At 36.0% G+C, this 16,632-nt stretch overlaps 1 protein-coding gene across 2 annotated transcripts in view; it reads left to right on the top strand.

The window, feature by feature from the left end:
- Positions 1-1,503: 1,503 nt before the first annotated feature.
- The window catches only part of LOC150086663 (pleckstrin homology domain-containing family A member 3-like), an 81,054-nt gene continuing 65,925 nt past the window's right edge, over positions 1,504-16,632 (top strand). For both annotated transcript variants that reach the window (XM_090371503.1, XM_090371504.1), the window contains exon 1: positions 1,504-1,658. In XM_090371503.1, coding sequence (XP_090227629.1) covers positions 1,619-1,658 — 40 coding nt within the window. In that variant the 5' untranslated portion in view covers positions 1,504-1,618. The remainder of the gene's footprint in view (positions 1,659-16,632) is intronic.

The raw sequence follows: 16,632 nt of genomic DNA, 5'->3' as shown, positions 1-16,632 counted from the left end.
AAATAATTCAAATATGAATGCATATTTTTACATCATTCCTGATTGTTAATTCTTTTGCTAATGAACTAAAAAAAATCCATGAGACATGAACAGAGAACTCCCCATCAACATATAACAATTTCAAGAAAAATGGCTGAGAAGCTATTCTAAAAATATGTTTGATCGATTTAATGAGAACTAATAGTACTTCAAGCTCTTGCTGATGAACATAATTGTTTGATCTAATTTTGATTACTCTCCAACTATTCACCAAAATTTGATGGTTCTGAATACTTGTTCAGAAGTTATTAGCAGGGCCGTGTTAAATTAGGTTATTAAATGTGCAGGTGCAGGTGCATTTTACAGGTAACAATGTACTTGCAAAAGTGGAGTCTTAAAATACAGATGTGTTGGCCAGTCCTAGGGAGCTCTTTTAATTACTTTACGTACTTATATTAAGTTGCGCACTCTGGCCTAGATGAGGAGGGAGGGGGAAATGGGCTGGTAACGGAGGCTTAGTGGTTTTAACTCGCAATGGAGTTTAGGGCGAATCTGCTTTCTGTTGGGGAGGAGAACCCACCCCCTTGCAAACACAGATTCTAAAGTGCTTTTTGTTTTTGATACCCTAGTCTATACAAAGTGGGTGTTCCCTGTGTAGATACCTAGGGCCCACAATAACCCAAAAAAATATTTTCATTGTCCAATATAATATCTGTGACTTCAGATGGATTAAGTTACTTATTAATCTTCATTGATTTCTTTCTGTTGCCTTTTATATGTATTCGGAGTGTTTTTTGCTGGAACAAACTTCCATCTGTCTTTGTGGAAGTTGATAGGTTAGATAAATTTAAGGAGGAACTGGACAGGCATTTGGAGGGAATGGTGTGATTTTTTTTTTTTTTTTTTTTTTTTTGTGATGCTGCATAAGCTCATAGACTTACTTTCTTGCATCACATGCCACTACAACAACAACCCCAGAGGCTCTCATCTGGGGAGTATGGGCTTGGCACACCCAGGCTCCTTCTCTCTCTCTCTCTTTCTCTCTCTCTCTCTCTCTCAGGGTGATTCAGAAATTTTTTTTCAGCTGGTGCAGCATAAGCCTCAGGCTTCCTTACACCATATGGCTAATAATAATAATAATAATAACTACTACTACTACTACTAATTAGCTAATCTTTGGACTATTCCGATTACATGATTATTTGCTTTGGGGGGAGGGGGTTCTCTCTCTCTGTTATTAGAGAGCCGACCTTTCACACAACAGATTTCTAGAATTTTTTAGAGCGATGGAACAAATGTATAAATGTTTTGATGATTATACTGAAAAATGAATCCTGATCTCCACAAACTTACTTAATTAATCGCCCTCGAATTAGAAAATCTAATTTTATTTTTCAACTTTATTGCACCAGGTGTCCCAGTGTATCTGTTTGCGTCTGCAAACCAGATGATAGTTCTATACTGTTTTGATTAAGTTTATAGGTTTGTGTGTACTGTGTTGTATTGAAGTGGTGTATTTTTTTTTTTGTTTGTCAGCTATTAAAAATAACGAAATAATTTCTATCACTGCGCTTTATTTGATTAGTGACTTATTTAAAGCCTGATTCATGATTTCATTTTTCTCATTTTTATACCTAAGATGGAAGGAGTACTGTGGAAATGGACAAATTATTGGAACGGTATGTAGCTTTTTTTAAAAAAATAGGTTATTCTTTTTTGAACTTTTTCTCTATAAAACAGTGAACACGAATAATTTTTATACCAATCAGGTTTTGAGGATATGAGTTAATTTATTCTAGTACAGCAGATTAAAACTTCGGTTGCCCACTTTGAGATGTGTAATTTTTTGTCATTTTTTTTTAGGAAAATAAGAGTGTAATCTGTTATCACGTTTCTTTTCCGTAAATGAAACATAAAAATATTATGGAACGTTTTGTAATGATAGCGATGTGTTTGTTGTTCTTTTGGAGTAGAAAAAGAAAGTTTTAAAGTTGCACTTGTCCTAGTTACTGTCAGAAGACCTTGTTGAAAATAATCTTATTCGTGCAGCGGAAGAAGGTGGGGAAAAAAGAATGCTTTCTATCGTATACATGTACATTATTTATTTATATTAAAGTATGTTATTCAACACGAACAGCTGTGTTTCATTGTCATTTACTAATTCATCTAAACTATTCAAAACTCTCTTCTTGGTATCTGGATATCTAGTAATTTATATTATAACCAAAGGGAAGAAAAGAGGCGAAAAACGTTTAATTGGAAAACTTATTTTTCATTTGCACAGATTACAATTCGTGCAAGTTACACGAATCATACGCCTCGTATAACTGGCACGAAGTTGTTGCTTTCGGTTATGTTATATGAAAAAACTTCCCAAGGCTTTATTGTATTTTATAAGGGGATGTGGGAGGAGGAAGGCAGTGGGATTGTTTATTTATTTTTGCCCGTGATTTTCTCTTTGTCCCTTCCCCTTATAAAATATATAATCAATTTAAATCTATGTATAATAAATAAATTCGCTTCTGTGGGCGGTTAGCGTAGTCAAAAGTGAATTTTTTTTGTAAAGGTAGCAAACGTATCTGTATTTCTCTATTGCTAAAATAAATAAATAAAAATTAAACTGTTCGATTACTACAGATAAAAAACGATTGCATATTCTGTGACATCACTGTAGGAGTTGCTGCAATCTAATAATGACTACAATTGCAGCAACTGATATTAACATTCTAATGCACTTACTATTCTTCTTGGATTTCTCCGTTGTATCAACAGTTATCCTCAACCTAACTTTTTTTTTTTTTTTTTATATTTAATTTTGTTCCTTCACTCTTTTCTGCCCTCCCAGTCTCCATTCTTCAATTTCCTCTTTTCCATAGCCACCCTCATTCCCTCCATCCATGTGCTTCTAGGTCTTCCTCTCCTTTTCCTTCTGGGGAATGTCCATTCCATTGCTTTTTTAGGTAATCTCCCTTCCACCATTCTCATCACTTGTCCATACCATTCTAATCTTTTTTTGTTCTGTTTTGTCGATGATGTTTATTTGAGCGTCCATTGCTTTTCTTATGCCTTCATTCCTAACTCTTTCTAGTTTAGATCTTTGGGCTTATCTTCTCCAAAAATCCTATTCAAATCCTATTCAAATCCTATTCTATTCAGCAATTACTGTTCAAATTAATTATAAAATAAATCTGTTTGTACTATATGGGGGACCCATAAATATAACATTTAGTAATTATTGCGATTTGTTGAGAAATATACCTAAATAGTACATCATAATTTTATTTCTAAGACCTTATGCTTTTTTTCAGTATTTCATTTTTAATCAGCTATACGGTTGACATTATTAAAATCTGCTTATTGAGCAGATATATTATGAGAAAATTGACATTTCAAACTAAAAAAGCAAACTTGTTTACTCTGCTATTTAAGGAGAGGCATTTTGCAAAATAAGCACAAGCATTTTTTCATTATATTCTTGAAGCATGATGCTTTTTCACAGAATTTTTTCTCTTTGGTTTTTAACATATTTGCCTAGGTTCATTGAATTAAATGTTAAATTTCAATAAAGTTATTGAAATTTACTAATTAAATTAATTAATTAACTAATTTAATTAGTTAACCAGTTAAACTAATTAGTTTATTGAAATAAACTAGCTAATTAAATTTATAGAAATCTTATTAGCTCTTAGTATGTTGAAATTATGGCTAGAGTATAATGCAAATACTGCTGTACCCACAAAAAAAGCAGATCCCAGAAAATGGAAATTTGTCCTTCCCTAAAGAAATAATGGAAACAATCCACGTTACGTACATGTATGTGTTTCCCTTGCACAACACTGCTTATAAACTTGGTTGAGACCTTTAGTAAGTGAGGCCCTCAAATTCTGGATCATGAATGGCCACTTACGCAGCACATGCTTAAATCTGCCACTGACTATATGTGTTGCATTATTGCCCTTATTCATCCATACCCTGAAGAGTGGTACGAATAAATAATAAATTTTCATTTATACTCTATATGACCACAGTAGCCAGAGGAATTTACAATTTTATTGTAACAATTTTTTGCTGCTGCTATACCAACACAATAGTTAATAATAAATCATGCATCTTCTGTGTCAACATATTGGGCTTAATTTTACAACATACACACCTATCCATATCAGTGTATGTTATCCCAGGACCAATGGTTGCTGGACACGAGATGTTTGTGCATTCAAACTACCATATTTTCCTGATCACAAAATGCACTTGTTTTTATGGAGAATGTCGTATAAAATTTTCCTCCATCCTTTAGTCCAGAGGTATGTTAGGTACACACAGTGATGTTTTTACTTCTAGTTGCAGCTATAGAAAGTATGGTCAAGGCATCTAGTTAGTCTTCTGAAAGAGCCAGCTCTTTTGGTGTGTGACCAATTCAGATCACACATATAGCAGAAGCAACAAAATAGGATGGTAGAGAGTTTGGTAAAGTTTTTCTGTTAAACACTAAGGTAGCTGTAATTCCCATGAGGACTTAACAAACTGCAATCATTAGACATCCCAATTAATAAAATTTAAAACATTCATTCTTGAGAAGTGAACCAGATGGATGAAGGAATTATATCATGATTTGATGCCAACAAGATGAATGTACAGACCAGTTTCAGGAATGTACTTATGCAAGTTGCTGTCTTTCAAGAAATGAGTCAGCAATTGCCCTTGATGGCACTGAAGATGATGCATTCCTTGAAGAAAGTGAAAATTCAAACTATAACAGCTGAAATTGAGTGTAACAGTAGTTACAATAATAAGATTTTGTCATTTTACTACATTAAAAGTTTCATTCTACGTTGACGTTTAGTAAGTACTTTTAAATCTGTTTCATTTAAATATAGTAAATAAAATAATTTTACTTAATTTTCCTTCTAAAATTTGGGTGCATTTTATCATCCAGTAAATATGTTAATACAAAAAATACAGATGACATCATTCACATGGTTTCTGTTAGACTTTAAATAAATAAATAAAATTACTTTTTAAGCCATAGTAAATAGTAACAAAAATAGAAGAAAAACAGTGTATCACTTAGAGAAGATTGGTGAAGAAAACTGCATGGGAGCTGATTGAGGTATATAAGGCTCTGAAGAAGATGAGCAAACCTGAATGAGCAGGTATATTTTCATTGCAAGAAGAGACGAGAACTAAGGAGCACAAAAACTTGGAAAGTTACAGAAGGCAGAATCTCATGGGTAGTATGGTGTAATATATAGAAAGTTTGGTAAAGTTTAAGGCAGAATTGGATGGGCACTTTTTGTTGTTGGAAATATAAATGATTAAAACATTTTTTTTGGAAAGGTTTTTTCTTTAGCATTAACTATTCTAATGCTAAGGTGTGTTCCCACTTCTGAATTCATGCTACATGGTCTCCATCAACTGGGGAGATGGCACGTAGTGGGCAAATCCTTTAGAATTATGGAGTATTTTTAAAGCAGTAGTCACAGAAGCCATGAATACATATATACTATTAAGAAAATATAGTAAGCGGATGATGTCAAGATGTATGAATGTGCTAGCCAATTTAACAGAGCAGAAACAGAAGATATGGGAAAGATAGAGCAATGAAAAGTACTAAAACGTATAACAGCTGTGATTGATATGCAATAGTACCACAGAAAAGGTTGATTATGAGAAATCTCTTGATAAAAGAGAGCAAAAAATGGGGAAAAGGAGTTTTTCATGTATGTGAATACAAAGAAGAAAAGAAAGAATTTAGATCATTTGAAAAAAATGTAGATGTGTTATAATTTTCAAAAATAGCCTTTGGATCTGCTGCTTTGCTTTGCATTAAAACTACCATGGATCCAGTGGAAAATGCTTTCTTCTCCCATGGTGTTGCTTTAAGTGGATAAATTCATAAAGTGTGGTACAGCTTTTTTTGACAACTGAACTACCAGCTTTTAGCGAAAAATTTATCCACTAATTTTCATTGATTTTACTCGCCTTCGTAGAATGGACAATTATAAAAGATCTCCCACGTTAAAACACTTCTGTGAACTTCGAATGTTAGAATTATATCCATGGAGTTTGTCACTGGGAAAAGCAGAAATGGCTTGAGCTCCTAGCCTTGTTAATGTTGTTACTTGTATTTCTGATATATAGGAACTTTTCTGTTATATGTGACAGTTTTAAAGTCAGATGAACTTTGGCAGTAAGCCAGCTTCAACCAGTGCCCCATTTATACAGTCCAAGTGTAACACTAACATGACCACCTAGTATCACTGCAGTGCATTTGGTTTCTGCTGTTTGTTGTTATAAGTGTTGAAAACTTCTGGGTTGCCAAATAGTAGCCGCCGGAGAAAGGTAAAGTAGTCACAAATGATTTTTTAGTAGTTTTAGTGTTACTACTACAGGGCCTTTCACGTAAAAGCCACTAGGGCCTCTTGCTCATTTTTAGGTTAGACTGTTGGTCACCTGGACTTTTTTGATCATATTTGTATTAACTGTTTTGATTTTAAAATGTCTAAATTTATATTTTAGACATTGTAAATTAACTATTAACTGCTTTTTTCCTCAAAAAAAAAGGGGTTAAAATGATTGTCTAAAACATCAGTGAAATAAATATAAACCAATTTATTTGAAGAAAATAAAAAAAAACCAAACAAACATAACAGTTGTTTATGATGTTCACTCTTTGGCACACTCATTTAGCTATACAAGAGTAGTTATGTGATGTGTCATTCCATGCTTGCAACCATTTTGTTTCTCTTCAAATTATGTTTGTTTCAGAAGTACATCAATAACGTTTTTAGACTAAACCGAGGATGGGGAAACAACTTGCCCATCAAGAGAAAAGGCAGTTCATGAAGCAAAATTTTAATTTAGAAATCAAAATCTAATTAGTAACACTTTGGCCTGTTTTAACATCAATTCAAAGATTTCCGCCTAAATACAACAAAAAAAATGTATAGATGACAATGACCAAAACCTAAAAATAAGTGAGACTCTTGTGCCTCTTAATTAAACACCTTGTATAATGAATGCTTTTAACTGTAGTATGTTTTAGTATTAGCAATGGCAAACAATACAAGGAAGCAAGCTTATACAGCATCAGGAAAAAAAAAAAAAAACACACACACCTACCTCATCTGTTCTGCCCCTCCAACAACTTGTACAATTCCTCCCAAAATTCATTCTAACTACCCACTTCTACATGCAAGATGATAGTTTGTTCCAATAACCAATTCTAAAAGAAAACTTTCACACATCCATCTCTTCTCAATTAAAATCTATGCCCCCATGCACGTCATCTAAGTAAGAGTCAGAATGCTGTCTTATATTCAAAATCTTGCTCAAATGACAATTTATCCCTCAACCCATTCGCGTCTACAAACACTTCATTCAGTCCCTCTTCCTTCTCCTGCAGCACTCAATCTTTAAATGCAACCCTCAGAACTGAGGTCTTTCTTGGCAAGTGCACACCCTCACCAATCCCCCTGCAGTTGCCCTAACAGACCCCACATCAATCCCCAAAAACAAGCCCTCAGACCTGCATGCAGAACTCAAGATGTGAATTCACCATTGCCTTATACCAATGGTTCTCAAACTTTTTTTTTCTTGTGGCGCCTCCGTAGCCAGGTGGGAAGGAGCAGCAGTGCGTAGCACACGCTTCTTGATTAGACCGGGGTTCAAGCCCGTCACCACCAAATACGGAGGATTTCGAAAGGTCAGGGAATGACCACTGCATATGCAGGAGTAATATGGCCTTAGTTGCTAATGCTCCTAAAAACCAAATAACGTAACATCATGGCTACAATTTTTTTGCCATGAGGTATTGTGGCACACTGAGTGTTCATGTTAGTAAAACTATGGGGAACCAGAAGACTTGCACATGCACAGTTTCCCTTCAGTAAGGAAAACTGTGTTTCTTGAGTTCTTTGCAAGTGCATACATGTTTTCTTCTTTTTTTTTATGTTTTTTGTATGTGTTTTGTCAAGTTTTGTTTATTTTGCTTTTTTAAATAAAATTTAAAATTTAAATTATTAAATTTTATAATGACAAGTTTTGTTTAAATGGATAAAGGTGAATGACAAATCAGTGGTAGAAAGCAATAATAAAAATAAGTGAGAACAAACAGATTGCAAGTATAAGTTTCATACAATCTGTACAGGGTTTGCAATCTCTTGGTACAGTCAATAAGTACAGGTCTGGAGGCCTCATTTTAGGAACTATGTAGATTTACTTGAGCGTGTACAGAGAAGGGCAACAAGATTGGTGAGGGGAATGAAGGGATCCTCTTATCAAGAGAGGCTTAAGTTCTGCAAATTGCAGTGGCTGGAGATTAGGCACCTGCGCAGTGATCTGATTGAGGTGTATAAGGCCTTGAATGGGTTGAGCATTAGCATTAGTAGAGGCATATGATGCAAGAAAGCAAGCTTATTCAGCATCAGCCAAAAAAAAAAAAAAAAAACAACCACTACTCCCATTTCACCCCTCCGTTCGTTCGAAATACCTGTCCAGCTGAGCCTTAAATTTGTTTAGGCTATCAACTTCAACAACAAGCGATGGGAGTCTATTCCACAAACCAACTGCCCGCTGGCTAAAGGCAAATTTCTGCACATCTATGTGCAGAAATTTGCCTTTAGCCAGCGCTGAATTCTGATGGGATCCTTTCCACTTGTTCAGATTACGAACCTAAGGGGGCATAAATTCAAATTAAGAAAGGACAGATGTAGAATAGATGTGCGGAAATTTGCCTTTAGCCAGCGGGTGGTTAATTGCTGGAACAAACTTCCATCTGTCGTTGTGGAAGTTGATAGGTTGAATAAATTTAAGGAGGAACTGGACAGGCATTTGGAGGGAATGGTGTGTTTTTTTTTTTTTTTTTGGCTGATGCTGCATGAGCTCATACATTTGCTTTCTTGCATCACATGCCACTACTACTACTAGTACCAAGATGGCTATTTAAACTTTGAATTTATGTAGGTTGGACCTGAAAACTGCTAATCTTGAATGTGTGGTCTGTGGGAAAAAAAAACTTTGCAATGAGTACGATTCTCAATAAACTGAAAAGATTTTGAATACTAATCATCACCATTTATCAGTTAAAGATAACTGTTTTGGCCTTCTGCAATAACATAGCATCCAAAATTTTGTGGCACGCCCAGTGAATCTTGCAGAACAACCTTTTAGAACTACTGCCTTATTCATTGGGACACTCACTTCCTTGTTTTTGAAGGTAAAATTCCTGTATGTCATTTTTAGAACCTTATGCATGAGCTGGCCTAGCAGCCTGTCTGTGCTACTCAAAAAACTTAATGTCAGACTTGCACAGTTACTCCAGGTATTTTTCTTTCTCCACTATCTTCAGTGTGGTACCCAGAATAACACTCTAATGGTATATTATTCTGGGATCACTGCTTCCTGTATGCAGCACCTTGCATTTTTCAATGTTAAACCTCTGCCATTTCTCAGCCAATCTGGCTAATTTTTTAAAGTTTTGTTGTAGCATCATACCCTGGTTTCTGTCATTAATCACCCTGTAAATCTTTGTATCATATTCAAACTTTGACATTTTAATCATTTTTGTTACGACTTTGTACTTTTATTGTTAATTCTACCATTTTATATGGAGAAAATGTGATTCAGTCCTTTATTCTATAGTATATTAAGCAATTAATGTTTTAATTGTTGATGTCTTCTTTGAGAAATGAATCCTTAAAACACTAGTAATGCCTTTTTTTTTTTTTTAACACATTTTATGATTACCCATCTAATTTAGCATTGTTATTGACTTCATAGTGACTGTTTATTGAGATAAACATTATTTCATATAAGTTTGTGTTAAGCCTTTTAGATACCTGGATGCAAACAGGAAAATGCTGCTCTCTCATTATGGAAAAGTTTCCAAAAAAAAAAGTATAAAAATAGAATGCAAGTAGAGTGAGAATGCAGATTATGAATGAAGTAAATGTGTGTCTCTCCCACCCCTTTGCCTGGTGGGTTCCCCACTGCCAACTAACATATCCCACCCCCAGAGCAGGATGGGCAGCTTGACCTTGCTACCAGATTTGACACTACTTGGACATGACACCGACGAAGACATTCTGTGGCTTTGTTGCCAACACGGCATTGGCGATCTGAACTGGGTACTCCAACCTGGTTCCCTTTAAAACCCCATCCCCGGGCAGGGGAGGGAAGAGACAGGTCTCTGTCTCCTCTCCTCCCTGCCTATCCCCATACTTCGCCTGGTGGGGCTCTTCTCCACTGACCTCTTTGGGGATGCCTACTGTATTGTCCCTTTTCTTCTATGTTTCCCCCCAGTCTTCAGTCTCCCCCCCTTCTCTCACTAAACCGACCGAGTACACCCCTTAACAATGCTGCCAAATTCTAATCAACGTCTAAATTCTACCGTTTTCTTGTAAATCTCTTTTGGCCAAATTCTAGTGTAAGTTAGGTGGTGGAGCCTGCCAGAGTACTTAAATAATCTACTGGGTGCCTGACCTGCCTCCTCGTGGCAAAGTGCGGGCAATAGGGGCCCAACAGCTAAATGGTCAGCGAAATGACAGAACATAATGCTACACAACAGACCACACCCCACACACTTTTTAAATCTCTGGCTTCCACAGAGTTCTGTGTCACTCACAGAATACAACGCAGAGATGGGGGAACCCCTGGTGCCATCAGACAACTAACACACTTTATGGAAAAAGTTTCAGTAATACTATAATTATAATGCCCCTAAGAGCTAGTATGCGGTTGCTTCCACATACAGGGTTTCCATTTTAAGTTGTCCCTGATTTCACATTACCGAAGACATTAATATTGATGTATTAACTACAATAGAAATATTTTTCCATCAACTTGTAATAATTATTGAGTTTCATAAAAAAGATCACATCTTTGCAACACCAACATGTTAGAGGCAACAAGAGAAAACAATATTCTTGATCTAGTTATCAGCAGTGATTCATTACATATTAAGAATGTTCAAGTAAAGGTAAGGACCTCTAGGTGAAATAACTACTGTTAAGGGTAAAGGAACGGAATTAGTTTTTGCAAAGGCAATTATAATGGGCTCAGACATTTTAAACTCTTAACAAGTTGTTGTTATTATTTGGTTTTTAGGAGCATTAGCAACTAAGGCCATATTGCTCCGGGATATGCGGTGGTCATTCCCTGACCTTTCCGCATCCTCCGTATTTGGTGGTGACGGGCTCGAACCCTGGTCTAATCAAGAAGCGTGTGCTACGCACTGCTGCTGCTCCTTCCCACCTGGCTACGGAGGCGCCTTCTTAACAAGTAATGTTGTAAAATAGTGTAAATATCAAATGGCAGGTGATCATAGGGACCACTAAATAAATAAATAAATTTTCTGTTTATACTCTGGCACGACAACCAAGTCAGTAGAGTTTACAATAAATCGTCAATACAAATATTTATCGTATTTAGTAGTCACGGGCTTGAACCCCGGTCCACTCAAGGAACGCGTGCTATGCACCCTCGCTCCTGACCACTGGGCTACGTCAGGCCTCTCTAAGTATTTTATGCCAAGATATTATTCAAAGTCTGGGCCAAAATGTATGTGAGATGAACTGATGAGCTTAGTAGCAGAGATGAAGTACATGGCATGGTTATAAATTTAATTTAGTTGTATAAACTAGTCTGTGATCAAGTTACTCATGGAGTTAGGCAAGCCAAGATAGATTATGAGAAGTCTTTGGCTTTGGATGCATAGAAAAATAGCATGGAATTCTTTGCCCATCTTAACATTAGAAAGGATTGAATTACATTTGGTCAACTGGATATACATGGCATGAGTGTTGATGATCCTATATAGATTACTGATCAACTGAATAAATATTTTGCTTCTGTATTTTAACGTGAAATTTTTAGAGACAGCATTAACAGAAGTCTTTCTAATATAGATTGGTAGTTAAATGATTTAATAACAGAATGGAAGGTTGAAGAGAAACTGATGCAGCTAAAAGAGAACAAAGCACACGGGGGCTGATGGAATCTATCCAGTTATACTGAAAGAATGTTAAAAAGAGGTAGAAACCTTTGTCCGTAATAATGAAAGCATCCTTAGATTCAGGAGTAGTCCCTACAGATTAGAGATTTGGAAATATACCTCCTTTTTATTGTGTGGTTCAAAGAGTGAAGTTGGTAACTACAGACCTATAGCATTAGTAGAGGGGTATGATGCAAGAAAGCAGGCTTATGTAGCATCAGCCAAAAAATATATATATATAAAATAAAATAAAACCCCTTCCCATTTCACCCATCCATTCACTCCAAATGTTTGTTTGGTTCTGCTTTGAACTTATTTAAGTTGCTGACCTCCACTACAACAGATGGGTGTTTGTTCCAACTATCAACCACTCACTGGCTAAAGGTGAATTTCTGCACATCAATTCTACAATTGTCTTTCCTCAATTTGAATTTATGCCCCCTCAGGTGAGTAATCCGAGCAAAAGGAAGAATCCCATTAGCATTGAGCTTGCTCAATCCATTCAAAGCCTTATACACCTCAATTAGATCACCTCGCAGGTGCCTAGTCTCCAGAAGCTGCAATTTGAAGAAAAGCCTTTCTTGGTAACACCAACCCTTTGTTCTACTCACCAATCTCATTGCCCTTCTCTGTACTCGTTCCAGCAGCTTGACATCTTTTCTAAAATGAGGCCTCCAGACCTGTATACAGTACTCAAGGTGTGGCCTGACCATTACTTTAAACAAGGGGACAATCACCTCCTTATCCCTGCTAGCAAAATTCCAAACAAGACACCATGAGCTGCTCTTGCAGCCTTTTTGCATTGCCCAGGGAACTTCATATCTGACTGCACAATTACCTCCAGGTCCTTTTCATTCTTCACTACCCCGAGTGTAGTACCACCCAGCTGATACATTCCTCTGGGGTTACTGCTACCCATATGCAGTACTCTACATTTGTCAATGTTAAACTTAAGTTGCCACCTCAGCCCATCTGCTCAACTTTTCCAGATTCTGTTGCAGTAGCATACTATCATTACTGTCATTAACAACCCTGCCAACCTTCTTATTGTTGGCAAACTTAGACGTTAACCCTGATATACCTTCATCAATATCATTGATAAATACCAAAAACAACAATGGGCCCCACATTGAACTGTAGGGCACTTCACTAATAACATTAGTCCATGAAGAGCAGTGTCCATTGATAACCACTCTGTCTTCTCCCACTCAACCATCCTTTTTATCCATTTTAGCAACTTGCCCTTAATGCCATACTGCTCCAATTTGTACATAGTCTTCCATGTGCCACAGTATTAAAAGCCTTCCTAAAATCCAAGTATATGATATCAAAATTATTCTTTGCATCCAGTTCCTTTGTGACCACATCATAGTATCCAATCAAATTTGTCAGACAAGACTTCCCCTTGACAAACCCATGCTGTGTCTGAACTATAACTGCCATCTTGTCTAGATGATCCTATATCGCTTCCTTAACCAGCGACTCCATTATTTTCCCTGGAACAGAAGTTAGACTAATAGGTCTGTAATTATCCGTGTCACTCTTCATGAATTGAGGACACATTTGCACACTTCCAGTCCATGGGGACCTCCCCTGAGTCCAAGGAAGCTTTCATAATTATGGCTAAGGCTTTGCTTACTTCCTTTGCTGCCTCCTTTAATATAACTGGATAAATCCCATCCACCTCAGGTGCCTTTCTTATGTTTAACTTCAACAATTTCTCCTCCACTTTGCTCTCAGTTATTACAAAATCACTTAGCTCCCTGTTAGAATTTGATAAACTTCTGGCCATCCCCTCTTTGAATAATTCCTCATGTGTGCATGTTGATGCAAAATACTCATTCAGTTTATCAGCTTCCTGAGCATGATCATCAATAGTCAAACCATCTGTTAAGTGGACCAACCTGATTCATCCCTTTCCTTCTAGAGTTTACTTAAGAAAAGAACTCTTTGCTATTTTTCTTTGCATCCTTTGCCAAAGATTTCTCGTAATCTGCCGAACCTCTTTTGTGACTTGATTACAGACTAGCTTATATCTGCCATAGGCTTCTGTGTTGCCTTATTAGAGATTTGGAAATGTACCTCCTTTTTATTGGGTGGCTCAAAGAGTGAAGTTGGTAACTACAGACTTATAAGGCTGACCTCTGTGCCAGAGAAGACAATAGAATCAATTGTTAAAGAAATAATGAAAGATCTTGATTGGAGATGAGCCATAAGGCAATCAGTTTACATTTGTTAATGGTCTTTGTTGATATTTTAATCTTTTTTTGGTGCAGTATAACCTCAGTCGTTTTTGCACCAATAAAATTAAAATCATCATCATCATCATCAACATTTGTTAATGGTATATCATTTCTGACCAATCTGATTAACTATTATGAGGTCATCACAGAGGAACCGAGTGCAAAAAATAATTTTGACATCATATGCTTAGATTATTTAGCCTTTAATACTGTACCACGTGTATGATTATTATATATATTGGGGCAATTTGGCATTGGGGGAAAGTTATTATTATGGATAAAGGATGGTTAAATGGTAGGAGGAAATGTAATCAAACCATATAAATGGCCACTTCTTTTCATGGACTAATGATATTGATGTTGGTATTTAGTTTGATGTCTAAGTTTGCCGATGGTACAAAGTTGAACATAGTGGTTAATGACATCAGTCAGAGTCTACTTCAAGATCTAGATAAACTTAGTGGATGGGTTGAAAGTGGCAGCTGAAGTTTAATAAATGCAAGTGCTGTATTTGGGTAGCTGTAATCTCAGAATAATGTACCATTTGGGTAGTACCAAACTCAAGTAATTGATAAGGGAAAAACCTAGCTAATTGTATCTGGCATAAAATTCTTTGAGGTGCAAACACTGCTGGAATAGCCCACAGGGTTCTGTCACTACTTGAGCTTTTCCAACAGAGACAAAGAGGGATTATCTTGTTGTATAAGACAATGATTAGGTCACATCTAGAATATTGCACACAATTTTGGAAACCTCATTTTAGGAAGGGATCATCAATTTGAATTTGTTGTCGGTATTGGGCTTAACGACACAAGGGCTACTGTGGCCAAATTGTGTCTGTTCATTGTTTATTTACAGGCAACATATAGTTATAGATGTTAAATTATATGCTCCTGTACAAGCCAATATGTTTTAGCTACAATAAAAGTTCTTCAGTATTTGCTTAATTTCCTAAGAAATGAGGTAAATCAGGTGATATGTTCAACATGGAGAGTGACTGAAACGTATTTGACCAGATGGTTGAATATAAGGGACAATCAACCAGAAAATGACAGATAAATTTGGAGGTATTCACAGTTGGGGTAAGGAGAAAAGAGTCCCCAAAAACATGCCCTGCTGTAAAGAGTGCAGAGAAGAGGAACTAGCTTAGTCGGGGGCACAAAAAGATAGTCTTACAAATAAAGACTGGGGTTCTATAAATTGTGATCTTTAGAAACTAAGCATCTTTGTTGTGATCTAATTGCAGTGTATAAGGCTTTAAAAGGTCAAGTAAATTAAATGCTGATGACATCTTTACTCTTTTTCAGATTACACAAGAGACATATTGAAAAAGCTGATGACATCTGCTGACAACAAAATGATAATGACATCTTTCTATTTCAAAACATCTTGAAAGATGGAGTTCCCCCACTAAGATGGAATTACTACTTTGTGAGGCCTGTTCCTAAAAAGAAGAACTTTAAAGAATCCCCAGACTTTCAGCCCATAACGATCTGTTGTAGTCTACTAAAACTCTTTGAAAAAAAAACTGTTCTCCCTGCATTAACCCAACAGTGTTTTGCACATAGGCCTCTCTACCTCCAAAGCATAGTAGAAAGGAGATCCACTACTGCTAATTTGTTGGCGATCCTCTTCAGAATTCAATATGTTTTAAATGAAAAGATGCAACTTGATATAAAGGCAGCTTTTGTACTTGATAATACATTGAAAGTTTATTTCTGCATTGAAGGCAAATTACTACGGATTATCAAAGCCATTTTGTGAAGCTAAGGCATGTAATATTGTACAATATCAAGAATTTCATGCAAAATACCCCCCTCATTTGGGGCATTCACCAAGGAGGTGTTTTTTCAGCTTTGCTGTTTGCTGCTGTCCTCCTGGAATCTTTTCTTGTACAGCATCATAATTTTATTTCTTATGCCAATGATATAAAATATTTTCTTGCCTCTAAGGAAAGAGCTCTTGTGTCTGATACATAGGATATGCACACTAGTGCAAAGCTTTATGAAGTACAGTCATACTTATCTAAAATAGGTTTATGGCTAAACTCTGACAAGTCAGTGCAACTGACCATAACTAATAAGAAGGTAAAGAAAGCCTACAGGAATCTAATTTCAGCTAACATGTACACCAAACTAAAAATTTAATGAAGAATCAGAACAAAAAGTAATCACAATAAGACTACAAAGCCTATAAACTCTGAGTGACTCTGTATAGAACATTGATAATGTGCTTAATAGTGTCTGAAAAGACTGAGTAAATACTGCACAATAGATTTACTTTATGATTTAGTTAATAGTGTAAATGATTTTTCTATGGAATTATTGCTCTTTATTTATTTATTTATTTTATGTTATTTTTTTGTTACTATAGTTTTGATGGATGGATGTATGTATGAACCATCCTCCTAGATAATTT

Source organism: Mastigoproctus giganteus, chromosome 4 (assembly GCF_048544385.1).
Source record: "Mastigoproctus giganteus isolate SK-2022 chromosome 4, ASM4854438v1, whole genome shotgun sequence".
Lineage (NCBI taxonomy): Eukaryota > Metazoa > Arthropoda > Arachnida > Uropygi > Thelyphonidae > Mastigoproctus > Mastigoproctus giganteus.
The sequence above is the reverse complement of the archived record's forward strand: the minus strand, read 5'-3'. Positions and strand labels throughout refer to the sequence as shown.